Genomic DNA, 27818 nt, shown 5'->3' on the forward strand with positions numbered 1-27818 from the left:
TCTCACAGTCTATGGCAGTGTCTGACCACTCTCACAGGTTAAAACAAACAAACAAAACCTTAGGTTTAAATGCTGGATATCACTGAGAAGAGTCTGGCCCCATCTTCTTTAGTTCCCCCATCTGGTATTTATACACTTTGATAAGATTCCTCTGAGCCTTCTCTTCTGCAGGCTAAACAATCCCACCTCTCTCAGCCTCTCCTCATATGACAGATGCTCCAATCCCTTAATCATCTCCATGGCCCTATGTTTTGAGCAATATTGAATTGAAAACAGTGTTTTTGTTTGAGTTTATATCTGTGTTGCCATATAGCCTAGAAAGCTTTCCTTGTGGAAACTGTATTATTCGGGAAAGCGTTTAAGACCATAATAGGAAGACAGTACTTGTCCCAGTGGGTTTACAAAAACAGATTGGATGCTCTTCACATTACTTTTTTTTTATTTAACAGGAGGGAGTAAATTTTCATGATGCATGCACTGGCACTGTTGCAAAAGTTTAAGGTGCTCTTACCTTATCCTGTCTCCAGCTGCTTACTCATTTCTGCCCTGTAATCCTCTCTGAAGGTGTTGGGACAACTGATTGTGTGGGCTGTGATTTTAAACTGTCCAGGATTTTTAAAGGGGCCCCATACTTTGTTGTATGGCTGCAACTGAGAGCATGGTTAGTGTGTTTCAGTACTACAGTATGGTCAAATGAGCAGCCAGGGCAATCAGGTGCAAACATATTGCTGCTGAAGCCACTATTATTGAATCTGCAGCCACGGACATGGGCAGGTACCGCTCCAGTCTGGATAGCTGGTGGGGGGTGGGGTCTGTGTTAAGCTGCATGGACATCCTACATCAAAGGAATGAGATTATGCAATGCTGCACTGAATGGTAGTGCAAGAAGACAAATATTTGTCGCAGATAGACACTGAGGCAGTGTTAGTATGCGAGGCTATATTCACGATACAGTGGCAGACTAAATATGTTCCATGTAGGCCACACAGCAAAGGAAGAAGTTGAAGTGAGGACTGAAGAAAGTTAATGTAGTTGTAAATACATGTACAGGAAAGCTCTGGCAAGCCTAAGGGACAGCATATGAGAATATGTGAAAGAACTTGTTTGGTTACCTAACCAATACGTGAACGTTTTTTGGAATGAGGTGCCATCTGAGATATGAAATAGAGGTTTTCTGGGAATGATTTTGCATTTTTATGCTGTTATGATAATAAGCATTTGGAGAGCTCAGTTATACATGCTAGTTTGTATCAATAAGCAGGTGCTTTATTTCTGTTTCAAACAGGATCAGAAATTACAGATGCACTTAACAACAAAAGAGGAGCATCATAAGAAACTAAATGAAGTTGAGAAGTGTTATGCTACTATTGCATATCAGTTTGGAATTGTAAAAGGGGTGCATGGAAAATTAGAGCACAGTGGTATGTATGTCTTCAATGTCCTCTAGTGTTTGTGTTTGCTATATTTTGATAACACTGAGTTGAAGACACTTGACAGAGTTCAGAGAATAGTAGCTGCCATGTGCCACCTGTGAAACGTATCAACTAACAATTTCTATATCTGAGTAGTTAGTTTCTGCTGAATTTCTTTCTGTGGCAGTGCCATGTTCAGCAGCAGTGTCTTCCGCATTCCTCTTCTGCTCATTGCCGTTACGCTAGTACAGCCATTTATGTGGCCATATGGTGAGTTATACTGAGGAACTAATTTGTATTCAGTCCAGAAGCAGACCCTCATCTCCTCAAAAAAAAAAAGTATTCCGCTTACTTTGAATCAGTTTCCTGTTGCCATTCATCATACATCCCCATAAAAAGTTGTAACAGCTCAAATGAGGGGATGAAAGAAAGGAATTAGCAAATATAATGAAAAATGGATGCTATTTAAAGTAGCTTTGATGCTAAGAAAAAAGGACAGAAATCATTAATGAAATAATATTTCATTTGTTGTACAGAAATATAACATCTTAAAACCAGCTCAGTAAATATATAAGTTCAATATAAATATATTGTTCAGTTACCGTTATCTAATTTCAGACTAAATTAGATATTCAGGCATTATAAATCTATGCCTTATCCCCGTTCATGTGTTAAACATAATATTACTTGGAAATTTACTGACATACAGAAATATTATTCCACATACCTTCATCTTAGCTTTTTTATAATTATATACATATATAAGTTTGTGTCTTCATCTGTAAAGTAAAAATATTGCTATCTTGTATAATGAAAATCTCATTTAAAATGTAGTTTTGCAGCCAGTAATTTGAGAAAGAAATCCTTATTTTACATAACTAATAAATTTGTATGCAAACATACCAGTGTTTGCACCATGTGTGCAACATGGACTTTTGTGAGTGTATTGTTCTGTGTGCCTATAGATTATGTCCATACAGACAATACTATTTTTAAGGAAAGGGAGAAGAAGCTGCGTAGCACAAAAAAATATTTTCAAATACTGAAGCTTAGAAGTTTTTTCTGCCTGAAACCAGCTAGCTTTTCTCATTTCAGTAAATTGGTAAAATGTTATATGGACATTTGTGGTATTTCAGCGCCTCAAATTACTTGTCATATTCAAATGTCTTGAAAATATGTTAAATATTAGAAAAAAATGAAGAGAAAACATTACTGTGCTTTCTTTTTGCTTATTATGGAAAAGCCCTGCCCGATGTATGTTTGATACAGAAAATTGTCTTCGGAATTTCATGGAAAAAATAATGTTTGCTCTCAGTATTTATACTATTTGAACCACCTTTTAGAATGTTTCTACTTATATTTTTCAGTAATAAATGCAAAATGAACATCTGTAAAAGATTAAGTTATGAACTGCTTCTGTTCAACAAGAATCCAATCTGTTTACCAGTTCAGCTCTAGTGTATGTTTTACTGCAGTAGGAATTCAATTTGCATGGCAGTACATAAGAATTATACTAGGCATATAGATCCTTTTTAAATGCTAAACAAGAAACTGCAGTCGGCAGAGAAGTCGTGCAGGAAGGGTAGGAGCCATTTTTTTGCACAAATTGTTTAAATTCATGAACTGTTCCTCATCTGTTTTATTAAAACAGTATGTAGGGAAAAAAGAAAGTGAAAATTGACAAATTATAGTGTTGCATAGGGAAAATGCCACGATTTATAGAAAGATTCAAAACTTATTGTATGAGTGGGGTCCCACTATTAGTATTTTAAAGCTAGTGAGTGTGAATTCATGATATTTATTGAAGTTGAAAGATAGGAGAGACTTGTACCGGTTTAATGCCTGATCCTTTCCCAAGTTGTGTTAGAAGGTACTTATTACAGTCTTGATAAGTATTTCATTTGTTAAGTACATAATCTCATGTAAAACTCCAAGCTTGTTTATTGTGCTCTAAGGCTGTTTCCTACCACTTCCCTTGTAGTTTATCTTCTTTAACTAACAGAATAGGAAAGAGATTTTGGGGAACTTTATGAAGGGGGGAAGAGAAAGGGTGGGAGGGTCTGGAGTTCTTGTGTTCAGTGTTGTGCCAGGAGCTTTTTGAGAAAATAAAAAGGTTAGGAGTGCATAAAGAGGAAGCAGAAATTAGAAAAGGCTGAAAAGAGAATTAAGAGGATCAAAATACTGAGACTGCATAGAGGTGACTGGAAAAGTATAGGGACTAAGGGGTGTCTTCAGGTTTTTGCTGTAAAACTTTACACAATTTCAGAGAGAACTCTTGACCTATATAAAGCTGACGAGAAGATTCCCTTTCACTTTGGAAGGGACAAGTTTATTCTTAGCTCTTTCTCCTCTTTGTTATCCTCTGCTCTTTGCTGTCTTTCATGTCCTATATGAGCATAATCCTGTACATCTGTTAACTCAATTATTTGAATGTTCTGTAGTTCATTATTGTATTGTCTCTTGTGTTCTATATTCCTTTGAAAATAATTAAAAACATAGAAAATTACAAGTTACAAGATGGTATGGACCATCTATTACTACTACTGATGTAGTACTCACATATAGTATCACAGTACACAGAAAGAGTAGTTAAGTCATATTTTCAATCTTAGCTACCTTTCCACGAAGATGTTAAATTATATTATGAATTATATTGATACATTGCAGTTATAAATGTACATTCAAATGTGAAAGTATATGTTGACTTTTTTTACTTTTATTTAAAGTACAGGAAGCAATACAACTCAATAGGAAACTAACATCAGTGAATAAAAGACAAGAGACTGAAATAATTAATCTGAAGGAAGTAAGTATAGTATACATTTCTACACATGTAGATGGGCTTCTCTGGGACTTGTACAAGCTACTGTAGTATTAATAGAAGTAGTATGCACGCAGCAGAACTGTTCTTCCTAATATAATAAATAACTAAATTAGTCTTTGCTCCCTTTTTACGTGCACATATTTCAGATGAATGCCCATCAAACACTGGGTAGCTATGAAAAGTTTCTGTAACCTAGGAATTCTTATTTACCTCTACACCTTCCTATTTTTTTCTTGTTAATTATTGGCAGCCTATCTTCTCCCTGTGCTGCGTTGTCATTGTCTCTCCCATCTAATACAGAAAAGCGGCAGTGATTTTTTTTCAATGTAATCAAAAGAGATAGAACATGAAGATGCGGAAGACTGTTACCTATGCCATAGAAGCAAGTGGATAGCTTGATTTTAAGATGAGAGGTGTAACAGGATCTCCATTAGAAGCAGGAGAGTTTTGTGACAGGGCAACTGAGAGAGTAGGCAATAGGGCTACTATGAACGATAAAGTTGTCTGGCCATTGAGCTCTCTTCTGCTCCTCATCTAGCGGTATTTGTCAGGTACGTTTTTGAACTGCACTACCTCTTGAACATACGTAGTGGTGGTGTAGTAGGGTCCACTTGCCATGGCCTTTGTTTTTATGAAAAGTGAAATTCAAAGATACAGCAGTACTTTATAATTTAGCATTGCGTTTAGTATTGGTTTCTGTTCTTTTTAGGAGTATACAACTTTTCATTGTTAAGTTTTTTTTGGAGTACAGTGCCTCTAGAATCCTAATTTAAAATTGAATTTTATATTGAAATACAGACAGTTTAAGAACGCTGTTCACTTGTTTTGTTCTTTCTCAAGCGCTTTACTTAATGTTGATATTTATTACATGAAGATATTTTTTATCACAGAAAAGATTAATCACAAATTCAATCTAGATTTGTTTAGTTGCATATTAGGACATAACATGGCAAACTCTGTGTCAAAAAGATCAAATTCTGAAGTGACCGATCTCAAAGACTGCAGATCTACCATCATAAAAACAGACTGAGAAACACAACAGCACTAAAGCAGAATACAGAGAAAATTGTCAAATGATGTTATGAATCATTATTAGGTTTTATAGAATTTAGAAATATGTATTGCATGCATAATTCAAATGATGAGTAAAACATATATATTTAATATATTTATCTGAAATATTTGGTGGGTGGGAGAGCAGCAGAAAAAAAATCAGAAACTTATTTCCAGGTTGTCAGTGGTGATAACTTTCCTCTGTAGGAAAGCTATTGTTGTTTAGAATGATGCTGTCATTATGACCCTGAAGGTCTGAGGACAACTTTTATCTTTCCCACATTTGATAGACTTAGATTATAAAAATATTTTTAAAAGGAATTGTGACTTGCATGTGACTAAGAGGAACAGTCATCTAAAATGTAGCGTATCTTTATTCTGATACATTTTAAATACAAAAATTCAGGAGTTTTAGAAATGTTTAAGCATCACAGTAAATTTGATATGTTGGTTTTGGTTAAAGAAACTAAGAACAACTAATTACTTTGAATTCTCTGAGGGCAAATAATTAGCAAGGTATGAAAAAATAAGAAAACTTTTCATAATTAAATTTGTGAGTAGTAAATATGTGCAAGATAAACTGATAGTGATTTGTGTATCCCAGTAATCAAATATATTGCTTGATCCATTTTTTTCAGCTGTATTTAAAATTTATCACCCATGACCTTACGAATCAATATTAAAGTACTGTTAGATAAGCAAAAGAAGGGGCCAGCTGAAACTTAATCTGACTTCGTCAGTTCACCAGGAAATGCCTTTATCCTGGCTGTGTGAATTTCTTACTGGACGTGTAGTATTTGACTGTCTCATTCTGAATGTGGATGGAAAACTGAACTGGGATTTAATTCCTTAGCCTATTAACATTCATGTAGTACTGCAGAACTTTGCTGTGGTAATGCCTTAGTCTGCAAAAAGAGTGGGGTCTTTATTTGTAAACACTGTGTTGTAAATAAAATTCTATGTAATAGAATGACATGCATTTTTCCTCAAAATGTAGAATTTCTGTGAAAACAGAGTTAAAGCTAAGCAATGCAGTAGGAATGACAGCCCATTTTTTCAATATTCCCTAGTTCAACAAACTTGTTTGTAAAGCATTTCTGGTAAGTTGTGTAGTGGGATAGTGCACTCCTGATGCAGATCCATAATAGAGCCTCACAGTTCAAGACCTGGTCTGCAGCCATAGCAAGCAGACATTTCTTTTGTGTCAATTTGTTAGTAAAGAGAAAGGAACTGCTTGGACCTAGTGAAGTGCCCTGAGCTAATTTCGTTCCCCTGTGGTTGTCCTGTACTTAGCGTAACTGTTGCAAAAGTGATCTCAAAAGAGTCAGTTTTTTTTTCCCATGTTGGGGAATGTATCTGTTGTAGAGCTGAGGGAACCTACAAGAGATGCAAAGCAATCAAACAATTTTGATATTTAGAAGAGTTTGGAAGTGGGATTATCAGACTATTTTCACTTGCTGCAAACCTCAAAGAGGTCCTTATATCTGCAGCATGAGTTGGGGCAATTTACAAAGCTCGTTTTATCTGCCTTGGAGACCAGACTGACCTCTAACAGATTTAGCAACTCATGGGTACAAACTGCTTTTCTCTCTATATGTGTTAGTCTCACTGTTGGAGTAGGAATGAATATTCTTAGTACTGAAATCTTAGTTTGGCTGTCAAGTTCTTATCACAGCCATTACTTTGACTCAGACTGGGGTGATCTCACACCGTTGTTCTTAATGGGAATATGAAGTTAGTGAATGCAATTTAACATTTATGGATAAAAGTAAATTAATCTCCAAACTTAATGAAGTTGCAAGTATGGGATGGGGGAGTTTAGTGCGCACAACAGTAGAACCTGGATTAAATGGGGGTCTGTTCTTTGCAGGATTAGTCTTTTGGGATTTGTGGAAAGAAATATTATATAAAGAGGATGTGGTTTGTTCTTGACATGGCCTGCTTACTAGTCTAGTTATGATAGCATGGCTTAACAGACTTTCTAGAATAATTTCATTTCCAATGACGTTTATTTTAGGATTTGAGCATTTACGTATTAGCTGTGGTAGGATTTTTTCATGCACTATGAAATGCTCGATTTGAAATCTGGCCAAGAAAAGCAGCAGAATGGAAACAAACCTTTGAAAAACAACTACGCTGACTGAGGCCTGAAAGTTTACCAGAGAGTTGCACCATTCTAGGAAGAGAGCAAAAAAGGTCCGCTTGTAATTTTGGGTACACTTTAAGGATGTGTAAGGCACCAGCAGTGTCTTGGGAAGCAGATACATCTGCCTGCCTTGGCACCTGTTTCCAGCCTTGAACCACCACTTCATGCTGGCCCATGCATTTGTGTGGCCCAGAGGGAGAGCAGAATGAGAATTTTGTATTGCTCAAAACTAAATTTGACCAGAAAGGAAGTGAATTTTAGCTTAGATCAACTGGAAAAAGAAAAAGTATGTTTAAGGAGCAGGGCTGTTTCTTTCTGTGACACTTTTGACTTACGCTGGCTTAAAGTATTTCTAAACCGTTGATGGCAGCCAACACTTCAGGACACATCAGAGGAATAGGTCTAAAGCCTTAGCTATCTTTTATAGCGTTTCCTCCCAAAATTATAAAATTATTTTCCAGATTGAATTTAATGTATAAGGTTACCAGTGATCTTTATTAATGACAGAAAGTTACTAGAAGAGAAGCAGAAACTCTGGAGCTGAAAATCTGTTAATTTACGAGGACAAGAAAATATATGTATGTATGTATGTACGTCTAAAATTATGTTACATAATTTTTACAGCTAGATAGCTTGTGCTTTCACTCATCACAGAAAACTTTCCTGTTGTTTTTGGTGATCTATGTTGTTTCTTTTTGTTTGCTTTTTGTTGTTTGTTTGTTTTTCTTCATACAAGTTTGGTAGATTACCAGATCTGGGATTGATACCTGATGGATTATACATGTCCACCTGCTATATGTAAGGAAGAAAACACAGTCATCTTTCCTACCTCATGGGCACGATTTGCATTGTCTGGCTTCTTTTTTTCCCTGTGACAAAATAAGTAGTAAGATTTTTCTATGCATGGCACTAAACTCTGAATTTTGGAAAACATGTAATATCAGATCCATAGCAGGCTTTTGCACCTGCCTATATAGCATACAGAGCTTATTAACTGTCTTCTACATACCATAAATCTAGTTCTCAGTAAAAGATTGGCACTGTGCACCTTTTCACTTTTACAAAGTCAAACTGCTTGCACCTTCTTCCACTTAAATGTAGGAACTCTCCTTATTTCTTTAATTATAGAGGCATATAGTAAAAATAGTACAACTAGTATGTGGGTTTTTTATTGCAAAGATGGAAAAAGCCTAATTAGGTAACTGAATATCACAGTTCTAAAGCATTATTCTCTTATTAGAGTTGTCTAATTGACTCAAGAGATTATACATAGTTCCTGCTTGATCATTTTAGATTTATTTATGGCTTAAAATATTTGAGAATTCATGTTTTTAGCAAAAATGATTTATTTACAAGTAGTATCTTTTTCTTTTCCATATAACTTTATATTTGTGAATTTCAGCTAAAGCATAATCTTCCCTTTTCTTTTGTACTGCTATATGATTTTGTCCAGAGCAGTTAAACCATTGGTCTGTGATAAGATGGAATTCCAGTTTTGTGAAGAAAAGTTAAACAGACCAAACTTAGTTGTTAGATAAAACTATTACCATTCTGAATGCTTGGTTCACCACTATGGCATCATGAAGAATTCTTGATGCTATCTGTGAACAGCATTCATAACCTCTGCTATTTGTCTGAGTAAACGTCAGAGCGCTCAAGGAGAGAGCGATATTAAACAGACTACCTTGTACCAGAATGGGAGGGGTGGGGGAGAAAAGGGCACAATATTTATGACTCCAGGAACTATAAGTTGTAATTTAATGAGATCAAAGCATGTGCTGTTTATTCGCTGTGCTAGGATCTTGGAATAAACTGGTTAGAAAAGAGATACCAAAAAAAGCAGGATATTTAAAAGATTATAAAGACTATAAAATCAAAGGCATATTTTAAATGAAAAATCATGTTGTTCAAGCCTCTAATATAAAATTAATTTAGCATTCTCCTGAGATTAAGTAATTAATGTTTCAGGGAAAGCAAAGATCCTCCAAATTTATAGCCAGTTCCTGTTTTTGCCAGATATTCACTGTTCTTCCTTTTTTCCTCTTGATTCCCATGAACATGCACAACAGCTCTTTTAGGTACTTTCTTTCTATTATATAATCTCAATGTAGAAATTTTTACCAATATCAATTATTGTATAACTTAATCTCCACTTCTTATGTCCTCCTAGGAAGAGAAAATATCAAAATACGGATTCTTATTTGTAAAAAACGACTTTGTAGTGATTTTATTCAGAAATACTTCAAACAATTAGACTAAAATTAGTACAATAACATTTTACTGTTTAAAATAAACTTTCAACCACATTTGACAGTTTAAAGTATAGCTAATTTTTACAAATTTTGGTTCCTCAGTTTAATTTATTCTAGTATTTCCGTACGTTATTTAAAAGTGGAGCATGACTCAAGATAGTTTAAAAGATTTGTCTTTGTTTTGAATTGCAATGCCTATACTGGATGAACTATTTATACGTGTTTCCTGTGTTAAGGAACTGAAGAAAGTAACTTCAGACTTGATAAGGTCCAAGGTCACATCTCAGTACAGGGTGGGAGAAGAAAACATCAATCTTGCAGCAAAGGAAAAAGAGTTTCAAGAACTGCAACAAAAAATCAGAATGGTATTTTGGTATTTAAAGAAATTAAATTTTTGGTTAATGTTTTCTTATTGCTCATTTAGAAAACATCATGGCAATGATCTCTGTGATGTGTACATATTAGTGCTTGCTTTCTAACTGCATATACTAATAAAATTATTTCCAGACTATCTACCTTTTCTAGGAAAGTTAATATTTTATGAACATGAGTAAAATTTTATAGTAAAATAATATTGATGAGAAAATATTTTCAAAAATGCTATTTCTTTAAATGGTCTGTAGGTGACGATGCACAATCGCACTCTAATACAATATTACTAAAGAAAATACAGGCTAATTTTAAATGTCTTTTGTAGTACTTCATGTTCCTTATTTTTTTAAGGAGACAGAAGTTAGTAAAAAAGTTCAGGAAGAAAACACTCACATTAAAGAAGAAAAGCTGGTGAGTAGTTGATAGAACTTTTGGTATTTAAAATTACTTAAGAATGTATATTCTATATATTACATTTAAGATTCTCAAATGATCATACTAAGCCATTAAAACTAATTAAATTCACTTGTTTACTTTTCAGAAATAATGTAATAATAACTCAGATGGGATCTTACTCCTCAGTTCTTAAAAAGTAAATTAGCGGCGCAAACTACATTTTTGACACTTTATTCCACGTCTTAACTTTTATCTTTGAATTCAGATGAGAGAAACTTGGTATACCCATGAAAATAATTGTTCATATATCTGTTCAATACAACTAAGCAATAAGATTTGCAAAATACGCCTGCTGTTCTGCGTTTTGATACCCAACAGTTTACTGGTATTTAAATTAAGTAAACTTGGAATCATATATCAATCATATGGCAAGGAAATGGTGTTCCATTCATACAGAACATATACATCTACAATATTAAGCTAAACGTATGCCTAAACAAATTTAAGACTTCCATCTTCTATCTCAAATCATTTATGTTCCTAAGCAAATCCTGCTATTCAAACCAGGTATATGGAGTCATGTATCAAACATGCAGCAAGGAAATGGTGTTCCCTGCAATTATAGTGCAATACGCTGCTTTGCAGAATATCAAGCATAAAAATTATTATTGCTTTTTAATAGTTGAAGAATTTTTATTCTGCAGGCCATTAAATCAAACATGTCAGAGAGGTGTTATCATCCTTGTTCTGAGGGAGGGACAAGAGCAGCAGCTTGCGTGTGTACCCACTGAACAGTCATTAAAGGCTTACGCAGCAGCACTGTTCCAGTCCTTAAAAGTCTTGTTTGTGTTTAGAGTTTGCTTTTGGAAAATACTTGCCATTAAACATTAGAAAAAAATGAGAGGTATATAGTCAGTCTATCCTCATTATTCCCACAGCTCTGAATGTGCTGAGAGCATTCCCGTGGAGATGCTTGTTGACTAGTTCTTGTGTTATATAATATGTATTATCTGAGAGAAGGACTGGTATTGCCCATGTTTATCTGTTTAGTTTTATACAAATTGCTAGTTTGTTTTTTAATACATGTCTGTTTTGGTATAAATCTGGGGAGGGGTCTAATATAGAGGTTAACTTCATGTTTTCTCCAAGAGCTTGGCTTAGAAGGTTTGGATTTTTGTGTTACACAGAGACATAAAAATTTGCTATCTGGATTAACTGAAGTTTTTGGCTTCAGTGGCTGTTGAGCTGAGGCTGAATATATTATCTAAATGATAGCCTGTTTACAATGAAGTGTATGTAGGGAAGCAACCTTGTCTAGTTAATTGAATGCTGTACTGGACACAAAGGACCTAACTGTGCTACTCACCTGCTAGATGACACTGGGCAAGTCATTTCACATCTCTGTACTTCAGTTTTCTAGCTGTAAAACTGAACTAAAAATAACTTGAAACTTCAATGAAAAACGTGATAGACCAACATTATTTCTCTCTGCGTGAAAGTATACCAAAAATGATAATTTCATTTTAGTTAGGTAGCTGTATCTATGTATACGATAGAAGTAAGAATAGATAAATTTGAAAGGTCGTTAATTATATGAAGGTAACTTGCTTTAATAACATATTTCTCAATACCTTTTGAAGTAACTGAGCACATTTAAAGCTATCTTCTGCCTCAAACTCAGTTATGTTCCTGTACAGATCCTTCTTCAGTAACTGCTGGTCTGCTCTTTAGGGAGTAGAGATTGGCTTGGCTAGATCATCCCCTCTGTCTTAGAGTCTTTGGAAAGGTATATGATATTGCTTAGTATAAAATGGCTTTCATTGTCTCCGTTCCATGCACGTTGTTAGCTAACTACAACAAACATTATTAATGGCAACATCCTGAGGTTTTTAAATCTATACCACCTTGTAAAACACATTAATCAACTCATTTTTGGATGGTTCTCTCTTTCGATCTTACTCTCCTAGAAATAATGGTATAGTCCATAGTTGTTTAGCCACATCAGTTCTATCTATCTGGAAGATTTTCTATCAGGCACAATCCATTTCTTTCAGCGAGTCTTTCTAAAAAGATGATCTTTTCCTGCAGGATAGATGAAATTTTGATACTTGAGCTTTGTATTGGACCAATTTGGACAGTTTGAAAGTAAGCTGATGTGATGGATTAACACGCTAGTCTTTCACTCTGGAGACCTAGTTTGAAAATACTGAAGAAACAATTGCAGTGGTCCGCTTTTTTGGTGTCACAGACATAACAGAACAAAGCCATGTTACTTGTCATCATTCTTGGTTTCTAATTCAAGTCTGAAGACTAAAAGAGAATGAGATTGTTACAGGTCAAGGTTGTAGTTTTTGTTAGTAGAACTCGGTGCAAAGTTCATGTAGTATCATTTCACGTTACCTGGAGTTTAACCTGGGATTGGGTTTATTAATTCCTCATAGTAGTGAATGTTTTATTTGTTAATGGCCAAACAATGAACCCCATGTAATAGTGATCAAAGGACTCTTTCTGGCATCATGGAGTAAGATTAAGAGGCTGAAAATTTGACCCTAAATTTATCCAGAATAAAAAAAAAATGTGTGAGATTAGTTGTATTAGTTATAAATGGTTTATTAATGTAACATCATTGATGAAGGTACCACAAGAAGTTCACATTGGGACAGCAAAATCTGATGTTCATGAATCATAGCACAATATGATGCAATAATAATGTGTGTTAGTTCCACTCTATTAAGAGTTAATTAAAGAGCTACAGAATAAGGTTACATAAGGGTGATCCATTAGTGAAATCTCATATAATTTCTCTGGAATTTTTTATATTTTCCAGAACTGTAATATGGTACCATAAAATTATGCCAGATTAACTGAACTCACAGTGGAGTTGGATTTGACACATTTTAAACATAATGCATCTGAATAAAGTATCGATGCATTGCTCGTTTTAATTATAAGAAAATTAATTGAGGCAGAATAGAGCGCGTAATCTTCTCCCAGGAAAAAGGCCAGAAAAGCTTGGAATAGCCCTGATTTCTTCCTCCAAGTCCTTCCCTGATGTTGATGTTGGTTGTAGCAGGGAATACGTTTGTACATACATTATTTTATAAACCTTTCACAGAAGAAAAAATAAATGTGTTAATCTAAAAGATAGAAATTATCTAATGTTTAAACTTCAGAAACAAAATTTATTCAATATATTTTGATTTGTTTTTATTAATAAGGAAATTCTCAGCTCTCTACAATGTGTGCAGGAGTTGCTTCAGCGAATAACCCAAACGAATATTAGAGTGGAAGGTGAATTAAATGCACTGAAAGAAGAATATCAGGTCAGATCTGCTTTGTATTTTTAAGTGTAGGGCTGTTAAAGACATCTGTACGCTATTCAGAACTTTTGACCTCACTTCCATTGCTCCCTTAGCTCCCTAACTGTCAGCATGAACCTTGAAATGCACTCTATGGTTTCCCTTTTCTAGTTCTCCTGCAAAAGTAAATCATGGTTGCCATTCTTATCAGCCATTTCTGGAGGGTAAAACCAGAACATGCTTTGGTTGCTTTCAAGTATTTAGTTCTGAATAAATGACTTTGTGGCTTTTTTTTTTTTCCTGATAATTAATTTTCATGTAAGTTATACTTGTTACTGGAAAATACTTAAAAATACCAGATCGTCAGAGCCAGAGCTTGTTCTTAATTTTATTAGAGCAGAGCGGCCAAAAAAAGAGCATATCCTTAGCCCTTTCTGGCTGTGCGTTAGGGATGGTAGGTATTCGTGTTGGAGAATATGGAGTGGCAACATTCCCCAGTTGCTCTTTGAGAGTATTGAAAGGGCTCAAAACAGATCAAGTCTAAATTATACTAGCAATCAAATTGGCCCACAGTACATGAAAGATTAAGGTCATATCTGTTCCAGTCAGGTGTCCTATGTAGAGTTCAGGTTCAACAGTTGATGGGGCGCTTAATAATTACTGTATATTATTTATCCATATAACTGTACAACTATTCCATTCCTTGCTTAGCCTCTAAGGTCAAGGTTTTGAACTATGATCTCAGTTTCAGAGTTAACTTTTTGTGTGCATGTATGCTTTTGTTTCTAAGTAAATGATTCTATGCTATATTGCAACTAGATTCACTTCACCTAAGCCTTTACTTTTACTTTGCTAGATGTAAGCATTTTAGCTTCTGCTGCAGTATGAATACCTTTTGTATTTTGACTGAACAAGTAAGGTTAAAGAAGAGCTATGCTCTCCATCAGAAACTAGCTAGAAATTCACTGGAGACTAAAGTACCTACTTTGTAGTCCTGGATAAAGCTGTAGTGATGGGAAAAAGATAAGTCACTGATTTCAGATGTCTGGGTTCCTGCATTTGTGTTACTTTAGTGTGTTGGTTTTTCATGGCTATTAAAATTCTTTGAATGAGCACTAAAACCAAGAAGAGATGCTTCTCAGCATGGAAAACAGTCCTACTAGTCTGTTATGAATCTCCAGAGCTTTCCAGTTCCTTTTTCATATATTGGCTCTATTAAAAACATTTAAACATGACAAAACACAACTTAATGGGAAAAGGTTAGTGGTTTTTTCTTGGCATGCTTGAAACTTTTGGCCAAGATCAATTTAAGCAATCCTACAGGCAAGAGACTATTAATATAGCATGCTCTTCTGTGCCTTTTTTATTTATATTCTGAGTAATCAGCAGAAATAGTGAGGTAGCTGAATTAGTTGCTATTCATATAATATCAATACTACTTTTTGTTAGAGTGAGAAGGTAAAGTTCATTTTCTTTTCTAAGCTGATTAAAAGTAATTTGTAAATAAAATCAAATTTCCTGAAGCTCAAGAAAAATAAGTTGAAGATAATATTCACAGCTTAGAGGAAAAAAAAAAAAAGAATAACTTATAAGTAGAGGGCTGAATACGTATTTTGAGGGATCATCCCACTTTTCTGCCAACTTCAGAGCTATTGCTTTCATTTTTATTGATTCTAGAACCTCAACATTATGAATGGGGTCTGGAGGCCAATTACAATTCCTACGCTCCATCCTACTTCCCTGTTGTATTTGTGGATCTTGCTCATCACTAAATTGTTTCTTCTGAATAACAGAAAAATGGAAAAAGTGACTGTACAGTCTGGAAATGTTTTTATTTCTCTTCTTGTATGCACAAAAAAAAGCACTTATTTATAGGTTTGAGGTAACTGGACACTTAAATTGGCAAGGCTAACATTCAAGCATGATCAAACTGGCCTTTCTCATTCTCTCTAGGAATACCTAGCATTAGGATATAAATGTCCTTAAGAGTTCAGAAAAGCAAGTCGTATACCTTTAATGGATGACAGTATTTGAGAATGCAAGGAATTGAGGTATTCCCCTCTCTACACAACTGGCTTTAACATATGAATGATTCTATTCTTCAGCTACTCCAACATTTTCTTCTTTTATATCTTAGAGTAAATAGGAGGTTGGTATTTATTCCTATCTAAATAATAAACTTCTTAAGGAGAATACTGGCCTTATCTTGACAAAAGCCTTTTTGTCCAAAAGAGAAATTGATCATAACAGTTAACACATTATCACAAGTTATCGCAACAACTTTTTTGTCAACCTGAAAGGTTCCCCCAAAAAAACCCACAACCCTTATTATGCATTTTGAAAGCAAACACCTGTGTGCCTAAACCTTGTCATTCTCCAGTAGGAAACCTGAAGGACTTACATGCCTGGAAATGTTTTTTCCAAGAGTGTTCCTTGGTCAAATGGAAGGAACATATACCTTACAAACTCTTTCTTAACACAGATACAACTGTACTATTCAGTATAAAATATTATTAAAATCTCTCCCACTAGAGAGGGAATTGCTTCTATCAGATTTGTTTGCAACTAAAGAAAAAGGTTTCTCAGAATCCCTTCCAGGGAGGGGTAGTGCACAGAGGTCTTTTGGTCATGTATGTTCATGACTCACAGGACTAAAATATACATAATTTTCAATTATGCAAGCCACGTGCAAACTCAGGGAGGACTTAACCAAAATGATCATGCTAACTCTGGCATACCCAAGTTCTGCTTCTCATTTCTGGAACAATCTGTATACCCAGTGACATTCCATCTACCAGTCACTGTAATCAGTCACCTCTCAGCCGTTCACGATTACTTGGTCTTCTAACAGTTGGATACTTTGACTCAGTATCCCTCCAAATTAGGGGTCTTCCTCTTCTTGGTCTCCAGAACTGGAGTATTTCCTTTGAGTACATTAAAAATATTAGATTGATTTATTTACATATTTAGAACAGATGTGGCTTTGTTTTGCACTACATGCCTTTTATCTCCACACATTTCATGATTCAGCAATGGAGCAACACCCAAAATATTGAACTGATGATGCAGATGGTGATGCTATACTTATAGAAGAAAAGTATTTTGTCTATTGATATCGCTACAAAGGATCTTCAGGATTTAAAAATGTTTACAGTTAACCTTTTCAAATATAGGGTTGATCTCATTTTCCTCATGTCCATACTGCTTCTAATTACCTCTCTTTATGATTGTAAGAAGATACTTTGGATAGTTTGTTTTGAAACTATTGTTATTTCAAAGGTGTTCCAATAGGATACGGTTGTTAGCTGAGGGGTTCTATTATTCCATAGGCATTTCAGACTGATCTCCTATGCTAAATGGGCAAAGCCAAGGTTTGCATTAGGAGTGGAGATCTTCAAGGAAAACTTAGGGTAACACAGCTAACTCTTCTTTCTGCAGTGTTAGGTTTGTACATTAATATGCTGCTTGTGTTGCCCTAAGAGCTCTGCTGTAAATAACTGCTGTATTCCACCTGAGAGGAGGTTACATTTGGGCCACAAGTTAAAGAATCTTTGGTATGTGAGCAAGTGTATCGAAGAAAGGAGGCCTTGAACTCCTAGTTTGTACAATTGGTGCTACATCAGTGTAATTCAGACAGCATATTGCTTGTATCTTCTTTTTAATTAGTTAATAATATAAGAGATTTACTCTGACAGATTCTAAATAATTTTTTTCCATGTGTATTCAGATGGGAGGTATCCTGAATTTTCTCATTGTTATTAATACAAATATATTTTACAAGCATAATGTAGATACATTAATACAGGCATTTTTAAATTGTTGCTAAGTGAATCAAGAAGTAGATTCCTAATTGTAGTTAAAAGATTAAGTAAAAAAGAATTCCTCTGGAGTATGTCTCCATTACTAACATTTTTCAGGTGGGCTTTCAAAGCAGCTCAGCCAAGTCATATATATAATAGTGCATTAAAGTTATGTTTACATGATCAAATATGTTTGTATCATCTATACAGAAGATAATGGATGCAGTAAGTCCTATAAAAATATGATAGGATAAAAATTCCAGCAGTACCTAAGACATGTGAGAAGTGTTGCATTGATTTACACAAGATAGCTGTAACTTATCTATGTGACAGTAAAGCTAAAAAAGTTAACCAAAAAATTTTGCAAGTATTTATTCATTCTGTTTCAGTGATGTAATAAAGATCATCAGACATATACTAAATACTCCATATTCCAATAAATATATTTTACAATTTAAAGTTAATACAGTTTATAAGATAGGTTAATAAACAATTTAGGGTAGAAACTAATAAGAAAAACAAAGATATTTTCTTTGGCTATATAGTAGTTTTTTCTTTAAACTCACTGGGCCTAGATTGTGCTACATTTCATATTTCTCATCTCTGCACTTTATATTACTTTTTCAGTACATTAAAACTTATGCAGTGAAACTGAATAATGGCAAGTGTTTTTATACCCTTTTATAGCCATTTCTTTTTTCATAACCTCCCCCTGTTTCCTGTTAGCTAAACTATAAGCACCTTTCTGTTAATTTATGAAAATTATTGTTGAGATAGCACATTATCACTGATCTGTATGGCACTTTCAGCATGTTAGAAGCAAAGGTCCAAGCAACATAAAACACATCAAAATTCATTAATGTGGTATTGATTATTTTTTGGATAATTAATTTTATTGCAGGCCCTTGAAAGAGATAATGAGCTGCAAAGGGAGAAGGCAAAGGAAAATGAAGAAAAGTTCCTTAATCTTCAGAATGAGCATGAGAAGGCACTAAGAACTTGGAAAAAAGATGTAGGTTTATTAAATTAAATGTTAGAGTATTAAAAGGTTTTTGAAATAGTCATCAAGTATTTCAGATAATTTCTAAAAGCCAAAAAAAATGCTGCAGAAATAATATAAATAAAAAATATATAATTTCCTTTCTCAGACTTTTCTAGAAATGAATATTTTTAAAAGGTAGATTTAGGAAAAACGCTGACTTCTGTGCTCTAAAGGGTCAGTGTATTTCCTGCAGTCCTATAAAGCAAGAGCCAGGGTATTAGGTGTTATCTTGAATTTAGCATTTAGAAATACTCCAGAATTACACACTTGCCATTACCTAGAAATAGAAGCTGCTATTTTTTTCATTTACATTGATTGAATTTTATATAACTTCAGGTCCTTAGTAATTTCTTACCCAACCTATTCAGAGTGTGCCAACGTTTCTGTGAATCAATGAATCATACATTAATAATTGAATGTACATCCACATAAACAGAAGCTGTGACCTTTCAGAAGTACCTTTAGTCTATATGTCCAGAAAAAAAACCCAAACTGAATCAGGTAGAGATTGCTGGAGGGTTGCGTGAAGGCAGAGGTCCTTATTTGACAGAAAGTATTCCATATGGACTGTGGGATGAAAGGGGATTTAAAAAAAAAAAAAAAAAGTAAAACCCCATATGACCTCTTAGTGAATTCATTTCTGCATACATCCAAACAATAATTTGTCTTCAATATTTGCTCTTCTTTCTACTACTTTATTATTTTTAAAGAATACTTCAGTAATTATTTAGTCCAAAATAACTGGCAAAATACTGTAGCTGTACAAGTTATCTACAATAATAAATGCATGTGTACAAGAAGTTTCATGTGTAGAAATTACACTCCAAGTAGAATTTGTTTAATAGCCTCTCTTCTGTCTTTTATTTTTCCTGAATTGGCGCGTACTGGCGAAAAGGTATTGAAGTTGGTAGAGGGACCGTCTCAGGGAACACTTTGGGCAAATTATGTAAAGTTGTTCTTGTAATCCTGCTTTTCTCAGACTCTTTGAGCACAGGTACTATGGAGATGGTTATAACCCTGAGGCTACAAAATAGCTGCACTGTTCTGATGCTCACTGTTCGGAGGACGGAAGACTCCATCTCCCTGATTCCTAGGAGAGTCTTATACTGTAGTTTTGCGTATAGACAAGGGAATTGGCCATTTATTTCTCATCAATGTTTGCAACTAACCTTTAGAAGATCTTTTTTTTTTTTCCATGTTTCTGCTATGGCTAACTAAAAATCAGGTCTTCTAATTTATTTTAGTGTAGCAGCATCATGGATAATGTTAACTTTATACACTGCTCTGGAAATAGCATTTTTTAATGAAATGAAGAAATTTCTGTAAAATAACCCTTCTATTCTTTTTGCATCTTGTCCTTTTGACTTTTCTTTTTGTTCTAAATCTAAAAATGTAGTTGTTACACATTCACTGAAAAAGCAGTGGATACTCGAGTCTATTTACAGAAGTAGTACCAAGCAAATCATTTGTAGTCATAGATTCTTGACACTGTAGGCAGAGAATAATGTTGACTAGCATGTCTATTTTTGAGCAGAAAAAGGAAGAAAGCTACAAATACAAATCCTACTTTTTTGAGAGATACTGCTTGAAGTACAAAGTGAACAAAGCCTGATTAGTGTAAAAAAAAAAAAAAAAAAACCCTCTGTGAGATAATGGAAATGTGGTTAAAATCCTTGGTTTGAATGAAGGGGCTCAAAATTATCTTATTCTGTATACAGGACTTCCTTGGCATCTGTATTTTCATTTTATTATTTAGCATAAGGATTTACCTTAATTTGTTAAGCTGTTGTTACCACTGTAAAATACTGTGTTTCATGTTTGAACATGCAGTAAAGATCATTGTGTTCTGTGTGCCCTCAATTATTGTAGGAGGAAAATATGAGAAAAGAGATGAATACTATTAAAAATGAGCTGAATTCCCTCAAAGGAGTTTATGGACATCTTGAAGATTATCGTTCTCCTCAGGAAGATCAGCATTCTGAGCAAGCAGAAAATCTGCAGGTAAGTGTATCTAATAGGTGCAGCACTTTCCATTTCTTGTAAAAAATACTAGAGCATGAGAGAGACAATGACAGTTTATAATCTGGCTCTGGTATCCATTAATCTCTCTTTGACATTACTAAATCAAGTAATTTCTGTGATGTAATCAATGATCCAAGATCCCATTGCAACTTACTGTACACAGAGAAAGTTCCTCTTTCTTTTTGATGGGTACTTCTTCCATAAAAATTTGAGATGTTCATTGCCTCATTAATAACTTTATACATAGATAGCATTTATCTTAAATAATCTAGGTTTACTAAATCCATTTCATGAACATGTTTTGCACAGGTGTTTCTCAAATACTATCTGTGCAAACCCACTGACCCTTTTACCTGTAAACAAGTTCCTAGAAACGTGGAATTGATTTCAGCCTCTGTAGCATGAGACAGATCAGAATTTTCATCTTATCAATATATAGATTATCTAAGGTCTTCAGTTTTATTTTAAAAAAAGCTTTATTTTGTTTAGTATCTTTAGAATCATCAAAAGCATAGCAGGCTGAACAAGCATATGAATGCAGGAAGCAGAAGGCTGTTTTAGGCAGTGCAGCTTGAACTAGGATTTGACTTGCATTGCAGGCTGAACAAAGTCCGTGCTCAGTTCTGTATTCAGGTCATGTATGAGAAGTCAGCAAATGGTTAAGCACAGATAGCTTCCCTTTTGGAGCAAAAAGAACAGCATGTAGCACTGCAGCTATGTGCTATCCCTTACTTAAGCTGGACTGCAACTTTATAGCCCAGTCCTTCATAATGCAGAAACAATTGGAAGAGTGATAAGCCATAAAAACTTTCCCTACATATTGAGTATATGCTATAGTTTGGTTGAGTAGTGTTGGTTATGCCATCATTTTTTTTTCTTTATTTCATATTTCATTATAGTCATTTAAGTAATGATTTCCCCTTCAAAGAAGGGAAAATTCATTTTGCATGTGCATGATTTTGCCTTCAGTGTTATGAAGACACCTTTACAGACTAGGATTGTAAATCAGATTTTTTTTTTTATGAGCTAGTCTATGAATTGCCAGTAAACCAACAAACCATAATAAAATTTTAGAATTTGGAAGAACATAAAAGGAAGTCCTTCACACTATATATATGTGTGTGTATATAACACACAAACTATATGTGTGTATGTGTTGTTATACGTGTTTTACACACACACACACGCACACACACACACACACACACAAAGTATACATACATGTCTTTGCTGGTACGTTCTTAATAATGCAGTGGAAATTAGACCTGACACTAATATTCATGATGCAACCCAATTAGCTGTATCAATTTTACAAGCTATATGCAAATTGTATAACTTTAAAAATCATTGTTTCTTTGAATGAAAATAAAATATGAACTATATGTTACGTTTAGGATGCAGAACCAAGGCATGCTACCAGTCATTCACAATAAACAGTACTCATGCTTACTCAGATAAATGTATGTGTTTGAAAGAAGATAAGCTTTAAGCATATGTTTATAAACACAAAAAATATCTGAGGTGTCTTCCCAACTTTTATCTTAGATTATCTTATGTCAAATTGCCATACCACTTTGTGTTTTATGATCATGAGATTTCAAAAGCTAAACAGGTTAGGTGGAGTCTAATCTGCAGTAGAAAACTGCCAGAAAATTACAGGAGCTGTGGAAGATTATATCAGTTATTCTGATTTGTGGCGTTTCACCTTGTATCAGTAATAAGTTAAGAGTCTAGTATAACAGAAAAGGACATTGTGTTGTTAGCATACGTTTTAGATCTTAACTATGGCTCCCAATGTTGTAATGAAATATGCATATATTTTTACACCTAGTTCAATCTGAAATTCCTGTGATTATTTGTGCGGCATGAAATTTAGCATGTATGTAAATTTCTTCTTTGCCTAACTTGTGGAATGGTAAGTAAACAGGGGGCTCATTTTAAAATAAAGGTACAGTGTCAGGAGGCATTACAGAGCCAAATTCAAGTGTGAGTAATTATGCCCCTTTTTATTTATACATATATTTAATGATATGCTTCACATTTTGTTTAATATCACCTGTAATACAACTGTGTACCATCAGAGAACTTGGCTACGCTTAGCAACAGGTTATTGTAATTCTTGTGCATGTATACGTGCATATGTGTATATACATAAGTGCATAGAGAGAGAGGTTTTGGGAAGATTCTATATTTCAAAATGTGAAATATGCTATAGAGGCAAATGTCATCTTAGATATAAGTATGTTACTTAATTATATTTTACTAAATCAAAAGCAAAACTTTTAAAATAAAATTCAGGTTTGATATTCAGACATCTTGGACCTTATTTTTGAAAGGGCTGAAGAGCCATTTGAAGTTATTGGAAACTAGGTATATTCAGCTTTCTGAAAATCAGTAGAGAAATTATATAACGTTTCTCTCCTCCTAAGAACAGTTCAGCCCATACCAAAGAATGGGGTAAGTTCTTCCATACCTCTACAGAAGAGTAACATGCACAGTTTTACTGGGTTATTTGGTGTTTCTGTCTAAAGCCCAGGTCCTAGAAGCAAAAGATTATAAAATAATTATAGCTTTCATGACAGAAAAAGTAAATTTCTAGTATTTGTATTTGAAAAAAAAGTTTGACTATGTGATGCCAATGCTGTATATAGCTAAGAAGCAAATTAAACTAATTAAAAAGTTAGAAAACAAACAAAAAAATTTACTATTTTTAAGTCAGTCTAGTGATTTTTTGCATCTATCATTATTTTTAAATGTCTGCAATTTCCGGTGCTTTGTAAAGTGGATAAAAAAGATGCATCTAACTAGAATGATGAGGAGATGATAATAAAACATGAGAAAAAGAGAAAGAAAATTCAAACCAATTGAAGGTGGTATCAGTCAGAGGAAAACTGTAATTTCAGACCCCTCCTGCATTTATCAGCAAATTTGGTCACAGAAACATCCTGATGCTCCTTGTGGAAACAAACTTTTTCCTGCAGATTTGTATTGTACATCATCTACAAGCCCACCATTGCAATAATCCAATTTTTTGCCAGTGTTCTCTATGACACCCCCCCCCCCCCCATTCTGTAGCACATTATATCCTCCCCACACATCCTGTGCCCAGGCACAGTGCTTGTAACTCCCTCCCACATCGCAGCCTTCCTTCTCCAACACCGTCAGTCACCCAAGTATCGTCAGCTTTCTCGTGTCTTTTATGAACTAAGCAATACCTCTGCTCCCTCCCACATCTACCTACTTTTATATCCTATCTTTAGGCAAGGGTCAGTGCGCGCTCTCTGCCTTTCGGCTACCAAATAGAACAGATAAGGGATGCATTTTCTTTTGCTTTCCTTTGGTGGCTTTTTACTAGGATGTTTCTTTACTGAACAGCTCAGAGTTTTCAGAGAACTTTATGGAATTTAACATTTCTTAGGCTTCTAGTCCTGTTGAATTTCACTTAAATTCAGGTTCAGAAGTCATCAGGGAGGCAATGAGGAACTGGATGACAGAGACTGCAGAATTCATAAGCCTTATTTGCCTACGAAACTAAGCTAAAAACTCTTAAGTGGTTAGCAAGTGTGTGTATGCACATGTGTTGGAGTGTAATTAGCAATTGTGGAGGGTTTTTTTCCTATGTAATTATTGAACGAGTCACTGATTTAGCTTGCTGACAGAGGGAGTGATCCAGTCAGCACATGTAGATCATGCATTCCTTCCTCTGAAAATTCTGCATATATTTTTTTCTATGAACTGTAGTATAGCATGACCTAGTTTCTTTCCTGTTCTTTTAGTGTGTTAGCCTGTTTTTAGTGGTATGTACATTAAATGTGTTCACTTCAAAAGACTGGTCTTTGGTTTACATCAGAAATGTAAAAAGAGTTCACGTCCTGAATGTTAAAATCTAATCAGAAACTGTAGTAAACCACTGGAATATGTATAATTTTTTGTTTCTTTTTTTGCCAGTGTCATCAAGAGCAATCAAAAGACGGTGAAATACAAGCTATTCAGAAAGAAAATAAATGTATACAATATAAAAAGAAAGACAGTATTTTTGGACATGAAGAAGAAATTGGAATAAAAAACACAATGGACTACTCGTTAAGCAAGGAAGAAGTGCAGATAGAACAAAGTAATAATGTTACATGGACAGTAAAGAGAAGTCGTGTTGTTGATGAAAGTATAAATGTTTACAGATACCGTATATGACAAGAGAATGCCTGAATCCTGAATTAAATGTTCTTGTCCTAAGGATAGTAAAATTTGTGGTGTCAGTAGTGCTCTAGGTTCTGAATGAAAGCACAGTACTACTAGGAGTTGCCTTGGGACGTTAAATAAGATCTGTGTGCTGTCCCCCTTTAAGCTGTTGCAATACTCTTTCTGCATGCCAGCTCAAGAATTGAATATGGGTTAGGAGGAACTTAGAGTTCCTCCTGTAACACTTACCCTGCGTATAGAAGCAAAACCAGGGAAAGGCTCTTTCCCCATCTCATAAACCAATGAGAAAAGGCCCAAGAGAGTGGTTGTTGGTTGTACTGCACAGGACAATGAAGGGTCTGTTCCTGGGCATAATCATAATACATTTCTATACAAAGCACTTTATAGCTCCAGTAAGTAATATTTTGGAGCTACCTAAAGAAAATGTACTCAGGCTCTAATGCTCAGTCACTAAAATGTAGCAACAGTGAGAGGAAAATTAAGAGCTTATTAACTACCTAATTCGTTACTGCTTAAAAAGATTTTTAGCCTTCAGCTATGTTTTCAGAAAATATTTCTCATAGCGAAATGCTTCAGTTATTCCTCACTATCCCAATACCATCAAGTTATAGCATATTCCTTTGGTATGAACACAGTCCCTTAAATAGGTTTTTTTTTTTTTTTCATTTTTCTAAAATACCTTTCTTTTTCAAAAAGAAAGACACATACAATTGCAGTAGTAGACCAGTGACTTAAACTTCATGGAGGAAGAAATACATAATGAGTTATTAAGTACTGAGTTATTAAGTATATGAAGACATTTTTCAGTAATAAGGCTAACTTACCAGGTGGGAAAAATTTTAACTATCATAATCCATACTTAAAATATAATGAATATTAATATATTTTATGTTTGAACAGTTCATAAATATTTTGCAAGTTACTATAATATATTTATCTTTAACTTTTTCATGTGCTTGTATATATTTTATATGTGTGTGTTTATATATATAAATGTTACTTACTGCACTGTAACATAAAAATCAGTCTCAATGTTGAGTACATCTTTTGGAAACTTTAAACTGTAAAAATAACCTTTTTTTAACCTCTGGGTCAGCTGTCACTAACTAGAGAATACACTTACTTTAACAGTTTTACAAGTTCTTGAAAACAGTTGTAAGGATGAAGTTAATGTTGCTAGCCTTTATGAAGAAAAGCAAAGGGAGGCTTCTTCCAGGAACACCCTCTGCACAGATACTGATTTAATTACCCAAGGACAGGCCTGGGAAATATGTGTCACTGAGTGCAAAGCAGCAGTACGTTTAGGAACGATCCCCAGAATGCTACTGGAGGAAAAGAAAGCAAGTTTAGAACATAAGCTACAGGACAGCACTGATCAAGTGGCAGCACTCCACATGGAAACTGGAAAGGTATTTTTAGACAGTATTGACATAGCGGGTGTCTACAAGAAGAATGCAAGTCAGGAGACAAATTCCAGCAAGGAAGAATTGGGCAATGCTACAGATGAATCAGTTTGCACTAATGCAGACAAAAAGACAAATATCATACAATACAACAAAAATGTCCTTATGACTGAAAGACCCAACAAAGAGTCTGAAGTGGTTCTTAGGACTGAGGAGAATGCTGGGCCTGAGAAAAGTACAGACAGTCATCAAGCTAAGGAATTAAATTTTGGTATCCTATCTTATATTAAAGATGATCATCAGGCAGAATACCAGGAATGTAGCTTGCCGGCCAGTGACAATTATGTAGATAACAGGTTACATGAAACAGAACAAAAAAAGTTAAGTCTGAGTGATTCACGTACGGATACATTTCTGTTTAAACAGCAGCAGCATACAGATGTTGAAGAGAGAAATTACAATGACAATGCCAGAAACATAAGCAGAAATGATGCACTACTGAGTATTGGCTTTCCAGCAGCCGATGCTGAAAATTTACCCACTGTTTATTGTGATAATGCGAGCAGTGATGACATCACAAAAGACCATTGTAATAATAGGCCTCTCATAAGTTCTTTCAGTTTATCTGCAAAAGCAGATAGAGGAATAAGTGTGAATGACATGCAAAACAATCAACCTGAACAAGCCAGTACTGAAAAAACTGAAAGTAATGCAAATGCATGTGCTTTGAATGCTGAAAACTTTTCTACAGTAAATGCTGATGATCTTGAAATAATCGTTCATAAGGAAACCTCAACAGACAGAAGTAGTACAGATAAACTAATACCATGTGAAGAAGTTAATAATGATACTCAGATACAATCCATCAAAAAGGGACATTCCCTGGAGATTAATGACAATTCAATAAATAATGCAATGTTAAAAGAGAAAAAAGATTCTCTAAATAGTACAGTTTCAGGAAGTAAGTTTGCTGAGGGTCACCTGAAAGAATCATGCTCTTTACCCATGAGAACATCTGGAAATTTAGTAAATGTAAGTGGAAGGTCATTCTTTGATCTTTCAATTTCAGATAAAAAAGCTGAGAAAACTCCAGCATACTTAAATTTTTTAGACCTCAGTCCTTGTTCAAAAGTAAATCAACTGAGAAGTCAAACAGTGCGGACTCCCAAAGAACCTTCCCTTTTGAAAGAGAAACTACCAGATCTGGCAGAAAACAGAAAGATTATTTTAAAAACACAGTGTCAAAATTTCAGTGAAAGTGTTGTCAGGAAAGAAACGGGACTAGGTAAGAAAGACAGTCCTTTGTGTTTTGAAGTATGTATTCGATATCTTTAGAAAACTTTTCAAAATATGAAATTTCTGCATGTAAGCAATTTAGTGTAATATTAGAAATATTAGTGTAATACAAAAATGAAAAATGATATTTTAGTTATGTGGAAAAACAGAAATCTGAAAGATGTTATGAGATGTCTAAATTAATTTGCAGTATAAATGCAGCTAAACAGCTTTTCTTTGCTCAACTATCTGATTAAATAAATTTTCTCTCTTACTTCCCTTTATAAAAGAAAAGCAGTGCAGTGACAAACTGAATTTTTGT

At 34.5% G+C, this 27818-nt stretch overlaps 1 protein-coding gene across 1 annotated transcript in view; it reads left to right on the forward strand.

Annotated features, from left to right (window-relative positions):
• The window catches only part of CCDC73 (coiled-coil domain containing 73), a 60200-nt gene that overhangs the window by 24503 nt on the left and 7879 nt on the right, over positions 1-27818 (forward strand). Inside the window, exons 7-15 of the mRNA XM_068945260.1 lie at positions 1286-1421; positions 4139-4218; positions 9924-10052; positions 10411-10470; positions 13674-13778; positions 18456-18566; positions 20466-20597; positions 24567-24732; positions 25950-27506. Coding sequence (XP_068801361.1) covers positions 1286-1421; positions 4139-4218; positions 9924-10052; positions 10411-10470; positions 13674-13778; positions 18456-18566; positions 20466-20597; positions 24567-24732; positions 25950-27506 — 2476 coding nt within the window. The remainder of the gene's footprint in view (positions 1-1285; positions 1422-4138; positions 4219-9923; positions 10053-10410; positions 10471-13673; positions 13779-18455; positions 18567-20465; positions 20598-24566; positions 24733-25949; positions 27507-27818) is intronic.

The sequence above is a fragment of the Struthio camelus genome, chromosome 5 (assembly GCF_040807025.1).
Source record: "Struthio camelus isolate bStrCam1 chromosome 5, bStrCam1.hap1, whole genome shotgun sequence".
Lineage (NCBI taxonomy): Eukaryota > Metazoa > Chordata > Aves > Struthioniformes > Struthionidae > Struthio > Struthio camelus.